The sequence below is a fragment of the Copadichromis virginalis genome, linkage group LG16 (assembly GCF_057382275.1).
Source record: "Copadichromis virginalis isolate Kocher_CV1m ecotype Utaka linkage group LG16, C_Virginalis_male_GT1.1, whole genome shotgun sequence".
Classification (NCBI taxonomy): Eukaryota; Metazoa; Chordata; class Actinopteri; order Cichliformes; family Cichlidae; genus Copadichromis; species Copadichromis virginalis.
Genome location: NC_140633.1, coordinates 20,841,176 through 20,856,423, shown reverse-complemented (window position 1 = coordinate 20,856,423; position 15,248 = coordinate 20,841,176). Strand labels below are relative to the sequence as shown.

At 41.9% G+C, this 15,248-nt stretch overlaps 1 protein-coding gene across 2 annotated transcripts in view; it reads left to right on the top strand.

Moving 5' to 3' along the window:
• col4a2 (collagen, type IV, alpha 2) overlaps positions 1–15,248 on the top strand; it is a 63,075-nt gene that overhangs the window by 46,162 nt on the left and 1,665 nt on the right. The window contains exons 13-47 of one of the 2 annotated variants that reach the window (XM_085433718.1): positions 53–127; positions 217–261; positions 390–437; positions 526–561; positions 647–691; positions 898–955; positions 1,443–1,544; positions 3,504–3,653; positions 3,739–3,810; positions 3,901–4,052; positions 4,153–4,225; positions 4,357–4,463; positions 4,629–4,812; positions 5,214–5,258; positions 5,547–5,621; positions 5,707–5,805; positions 6,241–6,462; positions 6,545–6,706; positions 6,790–6,960; positions 7,069–7,212; positions 7,293–7,418; positions 7,513–7,694; positions 10,283–10,346; positions 10,452–10,526; positions 10,628–10,735; positions 10,833–10,940; positions 11,024–11,095; positions 11,453–11,578; positions 11,671–11,787; positions 11,902–12,063; positions 13,285–13,383; positions 13,495–13,641; positions 13,727–13,843; positions 14,099–14,290; positions 14,780–15,066. In XM_085433718.1, coding sequence (XP_085289844.1) covers positions 53–127; positions 217–261; positions 390–437; positions 526–561; positions 647–691; positions 898–955; positions 1,443–1,544; positions 3,504–3,653; positions 3,739–3,810; positions 3,901–4,052; positions 4,153–4,225; positions 4,357–4,463; positions 4,629–4,812; positions 5,214–5,258; positions 5,547–5,621; positions 5,707–5,805; positions 6,241–6,462; positions 6,545–6,706; positions 6,790–6,960; positions 7,069–7,212; positions 7,293–7,418; positions 7,513–7,694; positions 10,283–10,346; positions 10,452–10,526; positions 10,628–10,735; positions 10,833–10,940; positions 11,024–11,095; positions 11,453–11,578; positions 11,671–11,787; positions 11,902–12,063; positions 13,285–13,383; positions 13,495–13,641; positions 13,727–13,843; positions 14,099–14,290; positions 14,780–15,066 — 4,047 coding nt within the window. The remainder of the gene's footprint in view (positions 1–52; positions 128–216; positions 262–389; positions 438–525; positions 562–646; positions 692–897; positions 956–1,442; positions 1,545–3,503; positions 3,654–3,738; positions 3,811–3,900; positions 4,053–4,152; positions 4,226–4,356; positions 4,464–4,628; positions 4,813–5,213; positions 5,259–5,546; positions 5,622–5,706; positions 5,806–6,240; positions 6,463–6,544; positions 6,707–6,789; positions 6,961–7,068; positions 7,213–7,292; positions 7,419–7,512; positions 7,695–10,282; positions 10,347–10,451; positions 10,527–10,627; positions 10,736–10,832; positions 10,941–11,023; positions 11,096–11,452; positions 11,579–11,670; positions 11,788–11,901; positions 12,064–13,284; positions 13,384–13,494; positions 13,642–13,726; positions 13,844–14,098; positions 14,291–14,779; positions 15,067–15,248) is intronic. The other variant, XM_085433719.1, reaches the window with a different exon arrangement.

The window sequence follows — 15,248 nt, the reverse complement described above, 5'->3', positions numbered from 1 at the left end:
TTTTCATATATTTTGCTGCTAACAGTTCTGTGTATGTATGCTCTCACCACAGGGAGAAATTGGACCCCCAGGGCCTCCAGGAAACGATACACATGAGCAAGTTCTGTTCAATGCAACTGAATTTCAGGTCCTCATTTTTGCTCATAAACCTTTGAAGATAAAATAAGAGGGAGCGTCACAAGCACTAACATATATCATAAAAATACTTTGTTTTAGGGTCATCCTGGAGACAAAGGTGTAAAAGGAGAAAGAGGGGCGCTGGTATGTTACCACTAATGACTCATCATACACATTTAGATCACAAACACAGATATAACACATCCACGTAAGTGCGATGTTCATCATTATTATTATTTCTAATTAACTGGATTTATTTTGTGTGATTTCAGGCAGACAACAAAGGAGAGCGTGGAATAAAAGGAATGCCTGGACCACGGGTTAGCTCAGCATACTTCTAAACATGCTATCAAACCACTTTCCTTTGTCCTGCTGTTATGTCATCTGCTGCTTTGGTTTCTGTTCTAGGGTCCACCTGGTGCAAATGGAAGACCTGGACGAAAGGTAAAAAGAGATGTCACGTTATGGTTGTATTCTTAAAATAATATAAAACACAGTTTATTAATCTGACAATCACATCTCTCTGTAGGGTGATTACGGTGAAAGAGGACCAAGAGGCAGAGATGGTCCTAAGGTGAGCACCTGATGCTGTTTCATTTCTTTTCTAAATGACTGGTCAACAGAAGGTGTAGACAGTTATTTAGAATAAATGGCTTAGTTATGATATTGTGATTAAAAACAGCACAATGTGCACGTGACAGTCACACACAGACAGTCAAATATCTTATTAGTTGAAGTACCGAGGAGTACAGAAAGACTTAGGATGCATTTGTGTTTCAGGGTGTTATTGGTGACCCAGGAGAGGTGATTTCACAAGGGCCTTTTTGGGACTCAGCGGGTAAGTAACTAACACAAGAGAAACAGTCAAATAATGAGTCAGTGGAAACCAGAAAAATTATTTTGATTAAGATAAATCTGAAACTGTGCTGATAAGCCACTCAATGGAATGAGGCAAGTTTACTAAGGTCAAAGGTCAAGTGACTCTAAAGAAGGTTATTGTAGTCTACATGAGCTCAGATTTCAGTCAAGGCTCTTGTCCAGGAGGGATGTCAACACAACATTTGTTCATGGCATCTGGTTGAGGGTACATTAGAAATGTTTGTTATACTGACATGGAAACAAAGATGGTCCAACATTAATAAAGTGACACTGAAATCAGTATTATTAAGTAACGCAACAAAGACTAATTCTATACGAACAGTGTTACAGAGTTTGGTTTACCATTGTCTGAATGATTTCTTAGCAAACCATGCCTGGAAGCTGTTGATGTTACCTTTTGCGTAAATGCTAAAAAATGCTTCCTGTGTTTTCTTTGACTTTATAAGCCGGTCCTCCTGGTGAGAAAGGTTTACCTGGAGAGAGGGGTTCGATTGGAGACCAAGGTGTTCCTGGTCTGCCAGGACTTCCTGCCTCTGAAGAACAACAAGGTATGTAAACAGAAGCTTTCGAAGGACACGAAACCTTTGACTTAAACAACATCGCAGTTGTTATGAAAAGAGCAGCTGACTGCTGCACGTTCATACTGGTTATTTGTGGCTCGACCTGCTAACACGTGAACAGCCCTTTAAAGCCAAGTATATCATATTTGATATATGAGCTTTTGAGGCTTTTACATTATCAGTGTGATTTTTGTTTCTCCCTGAAAAATCGAAAGAAACAGCACAATAGATTTTAAGGACTAAATTGCAAAAAAAAATGCCTGCATTTTCTGGCAATTATTTCATGGTTCAGGCCTTAAAAGGATCATGTGAACAGATCCCAAAAAACTATGTGGGGCAAAGATTCTGTTATTATGTTTTGACGGGAAAGTGTGGGAAACGTTAAAAACCCTGGCCGGTTGCCTGGAGTTTGATATAACTAACATCAATAAACACAAACTTAGGAAGCTGGTCTTATGGGCCTTTGTAATAATCTTCTGTGTACTCCCTTCTTCTATCCCAACAACTGTAAAAAATAAAACTATCATTTCAGCTGCTGTTCTCTCTAGTAAGCACCACCAGGTTTCTACCGATGTGGTAAAAGATCAGCATTTGCCTTTTTGAGTCACACGTTGTTTGTAAGACTCATAAGTAGTTTCCCTTTTCACGTCATATGGAGAAATAAAATGGCCAAAAACTCCACCTCTACCACCTTCACCTTCACCCAGTTACAGTAGTAGTATTAGTTTCCCAGGCCTTGTTGGAGTTGCGTTTTCACTGTGGAGGAACCATCTGTCAAAATCTGCCTAACTTGTGACTTTGTGGTGACTCACATTTTCCCCTTGGGCGTAGCCTAAGCAGAAAAAGATGGGAATGGGTTAACCTCCACTTGCCTTTTGATGACAGTGTTTCCTACTACATACTTCAGAAAACTGTCTGCCCTGCTGTGCTCACTTCTGAAAAGTAGCGTCAATCAAAATGAGTGATATCGTCTCAGTGCTTCGGATGAAGGACAAGAGATATAAATAGCCATGCAGTCCAGGTCTCTTTCACTGAGCCAAAATACAGAAGCAGTGTGTGATGAAGTACACCCAATGATAAGGTAACCAAAGTCATGCGGCCATGCTCTTTTTAAAGAGAAAAGCATTCTCCTGGCAACTCTCCCAAAGAAACCTGCAGTCTTTTTCTTATTCTACTGTCATGAACTTTAACGGCTAACATGCTAACTGAGGTCTGTGGAGGCTGAGTTCTTGGGTTTGTTTGATTCTTTGAACATTGTATTCTGACATTCGGGTTAATTTGCTGGCTCCTGCCTACTACTTACCTTTGTAATTCCTATGGAGGCAGTAAGGTTGTACTTAGTTCTTCACACAGCAGCTTTTGCTTTCTGTAATACATGCTATGTTGTTGTTCATCTTTGGTTGTATATAAATCAATAAATCAATCTGGAAAGCCCTGCTTTTTATCATGTCCTGATACTTAAAACTAAAACTTGGAAAATAGCTGTTGTTTTTTTTTGTTTTGTTTTTTTTACATATGAAACTACTAGGTAACCCTATTTGATGTTATAGGTTGAGAATTCCTTGTTTGACTTTCCAAAGTTAATAGAAATTGGAATGATTTAAGCCAGGGGTGTCAGACTCGAGACCTCGAGGGCCGGTGTCCTGCAGATGTATCCTTAATGCAACACAGCTGATTTAAATGGCTAAACTACCTCCTCAGCGTGTCTTGAAGTTCTCCAGAGGCTGGTAATGAACTAATCATTTATTCAGGTTTGTTGACCCAGGGTGAGATCTAAAACCTGCAGGACGCCTCCCCTTGAGGTCTGGAGCCTGACACCCCTGATTTAAGCAACTTTAACACTATATTTGTACCACTGTGATAGGAGGCGTGTGCCGATGTCAAAACTCCTGGACTGTTGTTATAACCACAGAAATAACTTCTGAAAACGTTGTTTGTTTCCATCAGTCTTCCTTTTGTTCGGGCCAGAAGGTTTTGCTGGAGATAAAGGAGACAAGGGCCAACAAGGTGAACCAGGACGCCCTGCTCTCAGTGCAGGACCACAGGGAGTCAAGGGGCGCAGCGGGGAGATGGGCCCTCCTGGACCAAAAGGGACATGTGAGGGAATCAGGTTACTTTTATTGTTGTCTCTGTTTGTAAAATCTGTTACATCTTTATGTATTATAGTTTTATTTGCCTTTAGGGGGAGAGTACCACAAGGGAGCCCCAGGTGAGAGAGGAAGGCCTGGAAACGCAGGCTCCAAAGGACCAAAAGGTGAAGTAGTAGTTTTCTAAACTGTTAATATTCTAAATAAATAAAAAAGCAGTCATTTAATCAGAACAATTTCCTCCTGTGTACGTTTAGGTGATCATGGAGAATGTCAGTGCAACGTTGTAAATGCTATACCTGGTTTACTCGGCCGTCCCGGTGATCCTGGCGATCCGGGGATGACTGGAGAGTTTGGTCAGGAAGGTGATCCAGGAGATCCAGGTCTCCAAGGAGACGAAGGGTTCGCAGTAAGGCAAAATAAAAAAAAAAGACAAACTCTACTTGTACAGACAAAAAAAACCCCAAACATCTCCTTATTCCCCTCCGCTTTGTTCTCTTGTGCTATAGGGATTTCCTGGGCTCGATGGTTTGCCAGGCCCAAAAGGTCGTAAGGGGGACACAACTATCGCCAAAGAGAAAGGTGCCTCTTATCTTATTTTTGTCTTATTTCAGATCAACAGTAGAGTTACAAGTGAGCAAGAAAAGAAATACCATGTTTATTTGTGTTTGTGGTTGTTTGCATGCCTGGCAATGTCTTTGTATTCCCAACAGGACATCACGGTGACCCAGGAGATTTAGGAAAAGATGGTGAGCCAGGAGCACCTGGGGCTCCAGGCAGAAGCGGTCAGGCTGGTTTGCCTGGCAACCGAGGTTCTCCAGTGAGTCCATCACTATTTCACATTGTCTTTACCTTTAAAAAAGTCTCCTACTCTGTGATTTGCATCTTATCCTAAACTATTTGTTGCTCATTTGTTCCCTTTACTTGCCTCGCTTGAGTACCAACAATCTTAAAATGCAGTGATTGTGATGGTCCATATAAATAGGGAGAAGGACCCAGGGGAGAACGTGGGGACAAAGGTTTCCCAGGTATTTCTGGTCGACCGGGCACTGTAGGGTTGAGCGGAGAACCAGGTCTAAATCTTGAGGGTGTCAAAGGTGTGCGTGGCTTACCTGGTGACGACGGTCTCACTGGCTATGATGGAAGTCCAGGAACACCAGGCAGTCCAGGTAATGAGCTGCCTCCTTACCTACTTCTATTCTGTCTTATTTGTGGTGTTGCATATATCTCCTCTAAGGCTTTGTCTCCTTACAGGCATTTTACTCATTTTCACTCTACTAAATATTACATTTTATTTTGTCTTTTTTAAAATATTCTCTTTTGTCACTTAATGCAAGGAAGTCAAGTGGGAATGACGATTAATGGCCGGTGTTTAAAAGAGGACGATGCATGTAGATTGTTTTCCATTTTATTGACTTTTCTTCCTTTGCCTCGTGCTATCTCTTTGTTGCAGGAGCTCCATCTCTCAAACCAGCTGCAGCCGAGCTTGTTTGAGATAATGCTTGTGCTTTTGAATAACTCTTATTTCGAATGCCTCTCTCTTTCATTCTCCCTCATTTGCAACTGAAAGGCGGCTGTAGTCTGACAGGAGGAGAAGGACAGGTGGATGTAACAGGTAGCTGGCATAACAACGTTTTCACCTTATTGCTTCGATTGTGACTACTCTGTTGTGCTTTGCTTCTAGGTTATTTGTTTGGGATGCATGATGAATTATGAAATGTTTAAAATATTTCAGTGTGTCCAGACACCAGCTAATGTAAGGATAAAGATAATGTCACTTTCTCAAAACCGTTCACGCTGGGCAGCAGTAAAAGTTCACCTTCACCAAAGTAGTTCTTTCCAAACACTTTGACGCACATTTAAAATCTTGTCCTGAATATCGTGTTTGTTATTTTCTTCTCAGGCCCTTGCGATACATTTGTAGGACCTCCTGGATCACCTGGACTTCCAGGGCCTACTGGATTATCAGGAGTTAAAGGTAAAATATCAAGACCCTGATGCTATGCTTTGTTCCTTGCAGGGGAACTATGTTTTGATACCTTCTTTTACCCTCAATCCAACAGGTCTTCCTGGCCAAAAAGGACCACAGGGTTTCTATGGAGTAAGGGGAACGAAAGGAGAATTAGGAGATCAAGGCATTGGTGGCCCCCCTGGACCACCAGGTGAAGACTGATAAGAAAATCCCAAGGGCCAGTTTTAGTAACAGTATACACTTGCACAAAACCTTCTTTTGGTGTTAAAAGGCTACTGTTGGTACTTCCTTAAGAGGCATAGTGTCAGTCTTTTAGTTTCTTTGAACCTTTTCTCTTATCAGGTTTTTGACCCACTAATTTGAGCTGCTTTTTGTTCATTGTGTTGGTTGCTGTTGATGAACTTGCTATGACTTTATTAATTTGTGCATTTTTAGGAGATCATCTGCAGACCTTTGCACTCCCATCAGCCCTTTTTTTTGAGATTGTACTGTAGCATCATGCTAATTTTCTCCGTTTAGTAAATCTGGCCCCAACTGTGCAATAGTCCTGTAGATAGAACTGTTCTAATTGTTGGTTGAAATATTATCTTTAGTCTATATTTTCTTTTGTTGGTTCTTTAAACAGGTTTTACAGGCCCTCGTGGAGACTTGGGAACCCCAGGCAGTAAAGGCTCCGTAGGAGTGGCCGGCTCATCCGGTATGTCTGGTCGGCATGGAACACAGGGTGAAAAGGGTGTTCATGGAGAAATCTTGGATGCAATGCCTGGATCACCTGGAGACCCAGGACTGCCTGGACTTCGAGGGTTTAAAGGCCTATCGGGAGAACAAGGAGAACCAGGTTATCCAGGTAAGCAGTTTCTCTTTTTCATTTTTTCAAATCCCTAATTTGATAGGTATGATTCATGGTTTATATCCATCTACTTCTCCAGGAATGGGTGGCATGCCTGGTATGACTGGCTTAAAGGGTAAGTTTGGCCCTCCAGGGCTGCTGGGGGAGGAAGGAAAGCCTGGACCAGATGGCAATTTTGGCTATCCTGGTGATCCTGGGAGGACAGGTCCCCGAGGGCTACATGGTGCAGTTGGACACCCAGGTTAGAAGAATATACACACAGGTGTACATTTCCACAAATCTTCACATTTATGTCTGACATCCCTCTTATGTCTTGTTGTCTAGGTTTAACTGGAGAGAGGGGAAATGAAGGAGACCCAGGTCCTCCAGGACCTATTGGTTTAAAAGGTATCCCAGGGGAATTTGGAAATGATGGCGTCATCGGAGAGAGTGGTCCACCTGGTGATTCAGGATTTCCCGGTTTAAATGGACGCCCTGGCGTTCCAGGAATGAAGGGTTTGTTTCTTAATTAATCAAATGCTTAAGACCATAAAGAAACACAAAATAAATTATGTGAACATGCCCACCATTTGTCAAAATGTTCTGTGGTTCCTCCATTTTAAGGATACAAAGGGTCACATGGCATGTCAGGTTTTGAGGGTCGTAGTGGTGATCTCGGATTGAAGGGCCACAGTGGACTGAAAGGAGAGTCGGGACTGCAAGGTGAAGTAGGCCTAAAAGGAATAAAAGGCCAAGGTGGAGAAAAAGGTGAGACTGGCACCTGTAGATTCCTTGAGCTGTTTTGAAACTGGACAAAAACTCAACAACTGACCACAACTGTCTGCTAGGTGATCGTGGTCTGACAGGTCCTCCTGGGGAGAAACCAAAAGTTCCTCCACAGATGCTTGTTGAAATGAAAGGACTCAAGGGAGAGGGTGGACCTGTAGGAAATCAAGGTTTCATTGGGGCAAGAGGTGTGAAGCTCAAATCAAAATTCATTTCCTCCTTTTGTCTCAGTTCCTCTGCTCTCTCACCCCTAACTTTGGCACATCTTACTCTTTTCCAAAGGCTCTAAGGGTTTTCCCGGTGTGCCGGGGGAGGAGGGAACCCATGGTTTCCCCGGGGACCCCAGCAATGAGAAAGGATATCAAGGAGATCCAGGTCCACAGGGGCTACCAGGAATCAAAGGAATGCCAGGGATAACTGGAAACCGAGGAATTACTGGTTTCGGGGGAATGCATGGTGTAAAGGTGAAACTATCAATAAAATGAATGTAATTCAGTTATCAAGGGGCAACATCCAGGTCTGAGTGAAGAAGTCAGCACCAAGATGTGGAAGTCTTCCAATACTCACTTGAGGAAGGCTCTAAAGCAAGTCAGCTGAAGTAACTGACTTATTGGAATGTCCAACTTTATCTCTATGAGACATCTATCCCGTGCACCTTACACTTTGCTAGTGCTGTACATGAACATTCTATAAGTATGCTTTTGTTAAACTCGCTTATATTTCCTGCGCTCATCTAAGTTGTGAAAAAAAGTTTGAAACTGCAGACTTAATACTAGCATCCCTGGCTCTAAAAAAATTATCCCCTTGCACTAGTGTACAGGTGATGTAAAAGGCCCGTTCAGCTCATCATGCACTGTTTTCACCACGGCTAGTGCTAGCAGCATTTGCTAGCAGACAATGCACCTACCATCAGTAGTGCTGAAGCCAGTCCCTACAGGGAGTGCAGAATTATTAGGCAAATGAGTATTTTGTCCACATCATCCTCTTCATGCATGTTGTCTTACTCCAAGCTGTATAGGCTCGAAAGCCTACTACCAATTAAGCATATTAGGTGATGTGCATCTCTGTAATGAGAAGGGGTGTGGTCTAATGACATCAACACCCTATATCAGGTGTGCATAATTATTAGGCAACGTCCTTTCCTTTGGCAAAATGTGTCAAAAGAAGGACTTGACAGGCTCAGAAAAGTCACAAATAGTGAGATATCTTGCAGAGGGATGCAGCAGTCTCAAAATTGCAAAGCTTCTGAAGCGTGATCATCGAACAATCAAGCGTTTCATTCAAAATAGTCAACAGGGTCGCAAGAAGCGTGTGGAAAAACCAAGGCGCAAAATAACTGCCCATGAACTGAGAAAAGTCAAGCGTGCAGCTGCCAAGATGCCACTTGCCACCAGTTTGGCCATATTTCAGAGCTGCAACATCACTGGAGTGCCCAAAAGCACAAGGTGTGCAATACTCAGAGACATGGCCAAGGTAAGAAAGGCTGAAAGACGACCACCACTGAACAAGACACACAAGCTGAAACGTCAAGACTGGGCCAAGAAATATCTCAAGACTGGTTTTTCTAAGGTTTTATGGACTGATGAAATGAGAGTGAGTCTTGATGGGCCAGATGGATGGGCCCGTGGCTGGATTGGTAAAGGGCAGAGAGCTCCAGTCCGACTCAGACGCCAGCAAGGTGGAGGTGGAGTACTGGTTTGGGCTGGTATCATCAAAGATGAGCTTGTGGGGCCTTTTCGGGTTGAGGATGGAGTCAAGCTCAACTCCCAGTCCTACTGCCAGTTTCTGGAAGACACCTTCTTCAAGCAGTGGTACAGGAAGAAGTTTGCATCCTTCAAGAAAAACATGATTTTCATGCAGGACAATGCTCCATCACACGCGTCCAAGTACTCCACAGCGTGGCTGGCAAGAAAGGGTATAAAAGAAGAAAAACTAATGACATGGCCTCCTTGTTCACCTGATCTGAACCCCATTGAGAACCTGTGGTCCATCATCAAATGTGAGATTTACAAGGAGGGAAAACAGTACACCTCTCTGAACAGTGTCTGGGAGGCTGTGGTTGCTGCTGCACGCAATGTTGATGGTGAACAGATCAAAACACTGACAGAATCCATGGATGGCAGGCTTTTGAGTGTCCTTGCAAAGAAAGGTGGCTATATTGGTCGCTGATTTGTTTTTGTTTTGTTTTTGAATGTCAGAAATGTATATTTGTGAATGTGGAGATGTTATATTGGTTTCACTGGTAAAAATCAATAATTGAAATGGGTATATATTTGTTTTTTGTTAAGTTGCCTAATAATTATGCACAGTAATAGTCACCTGCACACACAGATATCCCCCTAAAATAGCTAAAACTAAAAACAAACTAAAAACTACTTCCAAAAACATTCAGCTTTGATATTAATGAGTTTTTTGGGTTCATTGAGAACATGGTTGTTGTTCAATAATAAAATTATTCCTCAAAAATACAACTTGCCTAATAATTCTGCACTCCCTGTATATAAAGATTTTACTTCACAGTAACACGATCAAGCTCTATGTCTGTGTTTTAGCTCTATGTAGCCACAGAACACCCCCCACTCCCACCACATCAGTGCTAAACAGCAGACAGGTGCAGCTAGATTCTAGTAGGTGGATATAGTGGAGCAGTTAGCAGCTAAAAGCTAAAGTTCCCTAAACTTCCTATAGAAGTAGTACTTTTTCAAAGAAAAATATTGTTTAAAAGTTTTATATAATTGAGTGTGATTTAGAGACAGTGAGGCTCAAGGATACTATTGGAGTGCAATATAAAAAAACAGGTGTAAAGTGATTCAGGATAAACTGATCCAGGATAAAGTCTAGTTATGTATCTTGACCCTCTGATCTTTACAATTTCTTTCTCTATCTTCCCTTCCTGAATGGTTTGAGAACTTCTTTAAATCCTAAATTTATATTTTCAGCTTCGTCTGTAAAAATTCATTTTTTTACCTGCATGTTCAGCACGTTTCTTTTCTCGCAGACATCATTCCTGTGTGCGCATGTGTTTTTAATTGTCCACATATAACTTTTTTAGGGAACTAAAGGGAGTCCTGGTGCCTATGGCTCATCGGGTGAAACAGGAAGTAAGGGAGACAGAGGTACAACCAGGAACTTTAATTTCAGACATTCTGAGATTTAAACACTGATTATAGTGATCATGAGGGAAATTTGTATGTGGTGTTAAATTGTAATAAATTTCACAGGTGAGAAAGGCCCTCGTATAGACCTTCCTGGAGTTCCTGGATTGAGAGGAGAGGATGGATTTATAGGAGAGCCAGGTACAAACTGTAGCTCATCAAATTTCTTCTTTTCTTGTTTTGATTAGCAATTGTTAACTAGTGATGGTCTGAAATTAAATGATTTAATATCCCTCTTAAAGGCCAGACAGGACTAACTGGAACGACTGGGGACAGAGGTATACCTGGCTTTGAAGGTATTAAAGGCATGAAGGGAGAGGCAGGCATTCTGGGATTACCAGGATTTCCAGGTAGAACACACACTCACACTGACCACTTAATTGTACAGTTTTGAATGCTAGATATTATATATGCATGACACTGCATTTACATGTATATATTTCATAGGATCGGATGGGCAGAAGGGAACGTCTGGTAATCAAGGTCAAAAGGGCCTTCCAGGCTCTCCTGGGCAAGAGGGCCAACCAGGCATTCCTGGCTTCCGGGGTGTCAAAGGTCAGATAACTGTCCTGTTCTTTCTCTTCAAACTACATGCCTGTTTTCTCCAATATTATTCTGTACTATGAAAATGTGTACAGGTCTTCCTGGCCCAAAAGGTCTTGATGGATTAGATGGATTGAAAGGGCAGAAGGGTTTCACTGGAACACCAGGTACTATTTTCCAAGAATTCATGGACATTTTTTCCATGTGTGCAATCCTAAAACATATAGAGTATAATACCTCTACTGGAATATACCACTAATATTTCAAAATAAAGGTCAACCACTACTTCAGATACACAAAGGATAGTGGATAAAGAACATCCAAAATAGCAAAAAATAGCATCACAAGCTGGGGGTTAGACTCTAAACATAATATCAAAATGTGTCTTTGTCTTTCATTGGTTGTGTATTCATAGACATTAAAGCAACAATTAAATCCAGCCTAAACAGAATGAAAGATATGTCTTGCTTTTTCTGTGTTGCAAAAACTTTAGTAACCCCACATTTCCTGGCTTTTTCCATCAGGTCCAAACATCACTGGACCTGCTGGGGAGACGGGAATTAAAGGACAGAAGGGAGACAGCGGTGACCCTAATAACCAGCCAGGTTCTCCAGGTGCACTGGGTTCGAAAGGCTTCCAGGGACCTCATGGTTAGTCTCTACCGCCATGCATTAATAAGACCCATTTGTAATACAATTCAACTTTCTTAAAGCTGACACAATCCCATGTTTCATCCATTCAGGTGATCAAGGACAACCTGGCCCACCAGGATTCCGTGGCCCCCCAGGATTAAGTGGGACCTCAGACAGAAGGGGACCCCTTGGGGACTCTGGCTTTGCTGGACCTAAAGGATACCAAGGTAAAAAAGATTCAGTTTTGTGAAAGGAAACCATTGTTATTTCACACCAGTACACTGGGATGCTTTGTCTTCAATTTATCTGTATTTATTAACCCGTATTGACGTATTTTCCAGGTTTCACTGGAAACAGAGGTCTTTCTGGTGTGGACGCTCCCCCAGGAGAGCAGGGTGTAACAGGAATAAATGGCTTTCCTGGATTCCCAGGAAGGAAAGGAATTAAAGGAGATCAAGGTCCAGTTGGATACATAGGGTCAAATGGTATTTCTGGGAAGAAAGGTACGGATTAAATTAAAACATTTAACTGTGTTTAAATTAGTACTGCATGAGTGTACATGGTCAAATAATCAGCTAATGGAATTGCAACAGTATTATTTAATTTCTAGAGTTTGTCACAACAGTACAGTTTTGTCTGTGCAACTATATCAGTCTCACACATTGCTGTGGATGACTTTTGGCCCCTTCTTCTTTACGTTGCTTCAGTTCATTCAGGTTTGCAGGTATTCATTAATGCAAAGCTCTCCATTTGTGTTGCCAACTTATCACCTTGATTCTTTTCTTTCTTTTTTTTAGTTATTCTGCTGTAGCTTTACTGGTTTGCTTGGGATATTGTCCTATTGCATGTCCCACTTTCAACCAAGTTTTAGCTGGTAGGCGGATGGCATCACATTGGACTCTAGAATACTTTGGTACACAGAGGAGTTCAGTGACTGAAAAGTAACAGGGCGTCATGGCTGCAAAACAAGCCAAAATCCTCACCCCTCCACCACTGTGATTAACAGTGGGTATGAGGTGTTTGTTGATATGCTGGGTTAGGTTATCACCAAATGTGGTGCCGTGCATTATGGCCAAACACTTCCACTTTGGGTTTAGCTGTCCAAAGGACATTGTTCCGGAAGTCTTGTGTGCATTCAGAGGTAAATTTGCAAACCTAAGTCATATGGTGATGTTCTTAGAGAAAATAATTTTTCTCTGGCAACCAAACAAGTCATACTAGTGCAGTCTTTTTCTAATTATTCTGCCATTAACTTTAACATTTAGCTTGCTAAATGAGGTCTGAGATGTAGTCTTGTTTTTTTGGAGTTTCTCTAAGCATTGCACAGTCTGAAACAGGATAAAGTTGCAGGGATGCCCACTCCTGGGAAGATTGTGTTAACTCAAACTCCATTCCAGCAAACTGCCTAAATGTCTGCTTTTTAGAGGTGGTCACACTCCCCGGTGATCAGTTAATCAAGTGCATTTGCTACTTACCCTCCTAATTCCTATGGAAGCAGTAATGGTGCTCACAGCACTCCTGTGAAAAGTTTCTTTTTCACATGACTATCAGTTTTTTGGGACGGTAGACTTCTTACTAGTAATTTAGGTCAAAGAAATACTGTTGAATTACCTAAAAATCACACAAAGAAGCTTAAGTTACAAAAAGATTGTGCCAAAGATGCCCCATACGGTCCTGCTAAGGCATATTATGATGATTAATTTCATCTGCTTTTTTTGTTACAGGAATGAAAGGAGAGCAAGGATTCATGGGATTACCTGGCAAGACTGGTGTAAAGGGACAAAGAGGGCCAGTCGGTCCAAAAGGAAGCACTGGACTTCCAGGTTAATTATAGAGTCATAATATACTGACTGACCTCTAGGTATCATACCCTGTGTGGGTACATGTATGCTCGTTTTCTTTTTGTCTTCACTGTTATATGATCTGTTTTCCAGGTCTTCCTGGGCCTCCAGGAAACCAGGGTCCTCCTCCAGTTTCCATCAGAATTCCAGGAGAGAGGGGACTTCCTGGACCACAGGGTATCCGAGGTCCCAAGGGGTATATAGGGGACCCAGGTGCACAAGGTCTTCCTGGAGATCAAGGTTAGTTATTGTAAAACTTTTGCTGTTGACCATTCCTAAAAATTGTCGGGCCCAATTAATACATATAGATATTGTTTCTGTACAGGGTTCGTGGGACCCATTGGACAAAAAGGAATGCCAGGGATCAGTGGTAGACCGGGAATCCCTGGATTGCGTGGCGAAGGTGGACAAATTGGCCACCCTGGTCTACAGGGCATGGAAGGTGCGTCTGATACTCTGATATTTTGGAATTAGCTTAATAAAACCTGGATTAAAAGATTTAAAGTAGGTGTGAACTATAACATTGTGTGAGTGTTGATTTAGTGAAAAAACTATCTACTCTAATATCATAGAGTAGATAGTTAACAGGTCTTGAGGCCATATATGAAATACTGAATGATTCAGGTATACTGAGTATGTGAATGCATCACCTCAGTAGGTTATAAGACCACCGAATGAACTCCTCATTCCTCATTAGGTCACCACGGTAACCCGGGAATTTCCGGTTTACCTGGCATGCCTGGCCGCAGTGTCAGTGTGGGTTACTTGCTGGTGAAACACAGTCAGTCCGATCAGATACCCATGTGTCCCGTGGGTATGGCTAAACTGTGGGATGGCTACAGCTTGCTGTACCTCGAGGGCCAGGAAAAGGCCCACAACCAGGACCTTGGTAAGTCATCCTAAGTGTGAAAATTACTCTACATGTGTTAATCTGTGTTAAAGTTTTACTTGCTTCTTCGTGCTGAATGTTGTTCTTTACAACTGCGGCTGCATGTTTGTGGTCACTGTCACGCAGAAGCAATGTTTCACTATTTGTAACTTCCTGATGGTGTTGCATGATAGAAATGAACCTCTTGATTATTTTAAGGCTGCTTTTAAAATGTTGACCAACAGATTCTGTCAGATTACTTTAAATAGTTTTATTTAGCAGATTTAAAGTGTACCACACAGACAGAACCTTTCAAAGAAGAAAAAAAATACCATCTTCTTATTATACATGACAAGTTCGTAAATTTATATATTTATATAATATGTAATAGCTTGATTTTTTTTTTCACTTGTGTGATATTTAGTGATTTAATTTCTTTACATTTTTCTTCAAAGGAGCCAGAAATTCCTGTAATTTTTATAAAGTGTTTGTATTTTCTGTTTTTTCAAGGTTTGGCAGGCTCCTGCCTCTCAAAGTTCAGCACCATGCCCTTCCTCTACTGCAATCCAGGAGACATTTGTTACTACGCCAGCAGAAATGACAAATCCTACTGGCTGTCAACAACTGCCCCGCTTCCTATGATGCCTGTCGAGCAGGGCGGCATAAAACCATACATCAGCCGCTGCTCAGTGTGTGAAGCTCCATCAGTTGCAATAGCAGTGCACAGTCAGGACATCACCATCCCACAGTGTCCTGCAGGCTGGCGCAGCTTGTGGATTGGCTACTCCTTCCTCATGGTGAGTTTCAGGTTCAGGTTCCAGAAGTCTGATTTACAGTGTGTGTGTCTGGGATAATGTGCAGACAGAGAAGTAGCATAGTTGTAGAGTAGCATGTGGCTTTCTGAACCATAAATCCAATTCCTAAACCATCTTGCAACCAACATGCATTTTTTTCTAATAGCCAGCATAAAGAAGTCAAA